The 3,802-nt window shown below is 43.9% G+C and overlaps 1 protein-coding gene across 1 annotated transcript; it reads right to left on the bottom strand.

Annotated features, from left to right (window-relative positions):
- Positions 1-852: 852 nt before the first annotated feature.
- On the bottom strand, positions 853-3,306 carry LOC133261406 (olfactory receptor 4B1-like). The gene has a single exon (XM_061439889.1). The coding sequence runs from the start codon at positions 2,679-2,681 to the stop codon at positions 1,752-1,754; it is 930 nt and encodes a 309-aa protein (XP_061295873.1). The 5' UTR covers positions 2,682-3,306; the 3' UTR covers positions 853-1,751.
- Positions 3,307-3,802: the final 496 nt, after the last annotated feature.

Below are 3,802 nucleotides of genomic sequence, written 5' to 3'. Positions count from 1 at the left end.
TAATTTTGTATTCATTTATTCAACTTTGCTGAGGACATAGTATGTGCATAAAATTATGCTAACACTGAAGTAGAGCATAAAGGTAAGTAATATTCAGCCCTCAAGTAGACTTCAAGGTATACACATCCAGAAATAGAAATAGTATAAGATACACAGGCTTAAATACCCAAAAAGCTGTCCATATAAGCAAAGGGCGATTAGTTTTCAGAGGAAGTTAAGTCTTCCCAACCCAAGGAAACTGGCACAGATTTTATGAAAAGAATGGTATCTGGAAGAATTTTGAGGCCCGGTTCTGACCAGACTTAGATAGTGAAGGCTTAGATAGGTTTAGACAGAGCAGGATCCAAGGTCTTCTGGAATTGCCAGGGAAGTCTGAGGCCACATAGGCTGATAAAAGGGTCTCTTTATGCCATCACTCAAAATAGACAGACAAGCTTGGTTGGATTCTCAGAACAAGTCAGATACTATTTTGGAAACAAGCTTTTTCAGTCATTTGGTAAATTTATTAGTGGGACCTAGATCTTCATTTGAGCTTGCCAGGTGGGTAGGCAGTAAAGAATCCACCTACCAATGCAGGTGACCTGATTTCAATTCCTGGGTCAGGAAGACCCCCTGGAGAAGAAAATGGCAATCCTTTCCAGTATTCTTGACTGGGAAATCCCATGGACAGAAGAGCCTGGCAAGCTATAGCCTACGGAGTTGCAAAAAAGTCAGACACCACTTAGCAACTAAATCACCAACAACAAATCTTTATTTATAAAATAAGCTTTATAGAAATTAAAGAACCACACATATCTAGAGTACCTAAATAATTATATATTTTATTGTTTAATGACAATGAAGATAGAATAAAAGAAAGCTGACACAAATTTACAAGCGTGAATTCTGTGGGGAATTTGGATTTAATGATGGCAGCACTGAAGTACAAGGGAAGTTTGGAATTTTCTGGTGGTGTCTAAAGGAAAAGGAAAATTAAATTCTCATCATCATAGGGCAGTGTTGTAAAAACTAATAAAATAAAATACAACAAGAAAACATGAACAGGTTAACTTTTCCTCTCTTGCTTATATTCACTAAAGTCAGAATGCATATCTGGTCACCCTATACATATTAACCCTAACACTTTATTTTTGGGGGCTCCAAAATCACTGCAGATGGTGACTGCAGCCATGAAATTAAAAAACGCTTACTCCTTGGAAGGAAAGTTACGACCAACCTAGATAGCATATTCAAAAGCAGAGACATTACTTTGCCAAAAAAGGTCCATCTAGTCAAGGCTATGGTTTTTCCTGTGGTCATGTATGGAGGTGAGAGTTGGACTGTGAAGAAAGCTGAATGCCGAAGAATTGCTGCTTTTGAACTGTGGTGCTGGAGAAGACTCTTGAGAGTCCCTTGGACTGCAAGGAGATCCAACCAGTCCATTCTGAAGGAGATCAGCCCTGGGTGTTCTTTGGAAGGAATGATGCTGAAGCTGAAACTCCAGTACTTTGGCCACCTCATGCGAAGAGTTGACTCATTGGAAAAGACTCTGATGCTGGGAGGGATTGGGGTCAGGAGGAGAAGGGGACGACAGAGGATGAGATGGCTGGATGGCATCACTGACTCGATGGTGGTGAGTCTGGGTGAACTCCGGGAGTTGGTGATGGACAGGGAGGCCTGGCGTGCTACGATTCATGGGGTCGCAAAGAGTTGGACATGACTGAGCGACTGAACTGAACTGATACATACTAATTTTTTTAATATTTTCATTTTTATTGCAACCCTGAGTTTACTTTCCTGCCCCACAACCTCCTCATGGCAATTTTCACCTCTGTATTTCTGAGTGTGTAGATGATGGGGTTCAGCATGGGGGTGACCACCGTGTAGAACACGGCCACCAGCTTGTCCTCAGTGAAGGTGGAGGGGGGCCGCATGTAGAGGAAGATGGCGGGTCCAAAGAACAGGACGACCACCGTGATGTGAGAGGCACAGGTGGAGAGGGCTTTGCGTCTCCCCTCTGCTGAATGGTTCCTCAAGTTGACCAGGATGACAACGTATGAGGACACCAAGAGGAGGAAGGAGAAGATGGAGAATAATCCACTGTTGGCCAACACAACAACCCCCTCCACAGAGGTGTCAGTGCAGGCAAGCTTGAACAAGGGATGGAGGTCACAGAAGTAGTGGTCAATCACATTGGGACCACAGAAGGATAACTGGAGAGTAATAATGATCTGAACTATGGAGTGAACAAACCCCCCCAGCCAGGAAGCAGCCACCAGTTGGTGACACAGAGACCGGCTCATGATGGTTGTGTAGTGAAGGGGCTTGCAGATGGCCACATAGCGGTCATAGGCCATCACCGTGAGCAGGAAGATCTCAGTAACCCCAAAGAAGTGAAAGAAGAATATCTGAGCCACACAGCCCTCCAGGGAGATGGTTTTAATCTTGGAAAGTAAGTCTCTGATGAATTTAGGGACAACAGTGGAGGAGTAACTGATCTCCACCAGTGACAGGTGGCTAAGGAAGAAGTACATGGGGGAACGCAGGCTCTTACTGACTCTGACCGTCAGAACAATGAGGCCATTGCCCACCACCGTGGCCAAGTACATGGGCAGAAACACCGCAAAGCAAGCTCTCTGCACCTCTGGGTCCTGGAAAAGACCGCTGATAATTAACTCAGTCACATTATTGGTCCTCGCCATGGAGTTGATTCATATGCACTGGACTGGAGATAATCAGAAGTCTGCAATAAAATAAACACTGATTATAACAAATTCACCTCATTTATCACAAGTTGGACAGCATAAATCAGTTTACAACAAAAATTTATCATGAACTCATTTATTTAGGCAATATGAGCTCATTGAGCATTAAATATGACCAATCTAACAATAGTTTATATATTAGAAAATGAGGGCTCAGAGAAATGGTTATTCACCCAGGATCACACAGAAAATAGCCCACTGTAGGACTCAGAATCAGGTTGAATTCATAGGGCTTCTTCCAACCCACCACAGGATATTCTGAATTTAGGGAGTCATTCAAGTTCAGCTCTTATATTTTTACCATCTTCATTGCATTTTGATGGATCTGTCTTATTGGGAAATCCCCATGACACACTGCTACTCCTAAATTCTGAATTCCTTATGTCCCTCATCTTCTCTTCAGGGAACCATCTTCCCATTGTTAACCCTTCCCTTTCCAAAAGGTCCTCTGTATCGTTTTCTTCACTCCAGTCTAATCCTCAGCTCACTCAGGTCAGAGTCTTTCACCAGTCTTGCAGCTTTAATAACTGAGCTTATAGAACAAGTGCTCAAACACTGTAGAGAGTTCCGCTCAGTAGCATGTCTCCATCATTGCACTCTCACAACTCTTGGCACACTGCTCAAAAGGCTCACAGATCCTGAACTCGCAGAGCTGGTCCTCTGAGAGCACTGTTGTGCCTGACCAGACCGCCTGTCCCGGTTCCCAGTTGGTAGCCAGCAGCAAAGTATATGATAACAAGATGAAGATTTCTCTGCGAGTTATTTCCCTGAGCAGATACTTACCCGAGCACCTTTTATACATCTATACACCCTCAGATGGGCTTCCAGGGTGCTACAGTAGTAAAGAACCCACCTGCCAATGTAAGAGATGCCAGAGACATGGGTTTGATTCCTGGGTCTCAAAGATCCCCTGAAGTAGGAAATGGCAACCCACTTCAGTATTCTTGCCTGGAAAATTCCATGGAGAGAGGAGCCTGACAGTCTACAGTCCACTGGGTCACAAAGAGTAGACACTACTAAGTCACACACACACACACACACACACACACACACACTCC

Source organism: Bos javanicus, chromosome 15 (assembly GCF_032452875.1).
Source record: "Bos javanicus breed banteng chromosome 15, ARS-OSU_banteng_1.0, whole genome shotgun sequence".
Taxonomy (NCBI): domain Eukaryota; kingdom Metazoa; phylum Chordata; class Mammalia; order Artiodactyla; family Bovidae; genus Bos; species Bos javanicus.
Note: the sequence above shows the minus strand (reverse complement) of the source record. Positions and strands in the feature narration are given on the sequence as shown.

What these genes read in the sequence shown, in the direction of transcription:
- LOC133261406 (XM_061439889.1), bottom strand. Translation starts at nt 2,681, where the DNA reads ATGGCGAGGACCAATAATGTGACTGAGTTAATTATCAGCGGTCTTTTC.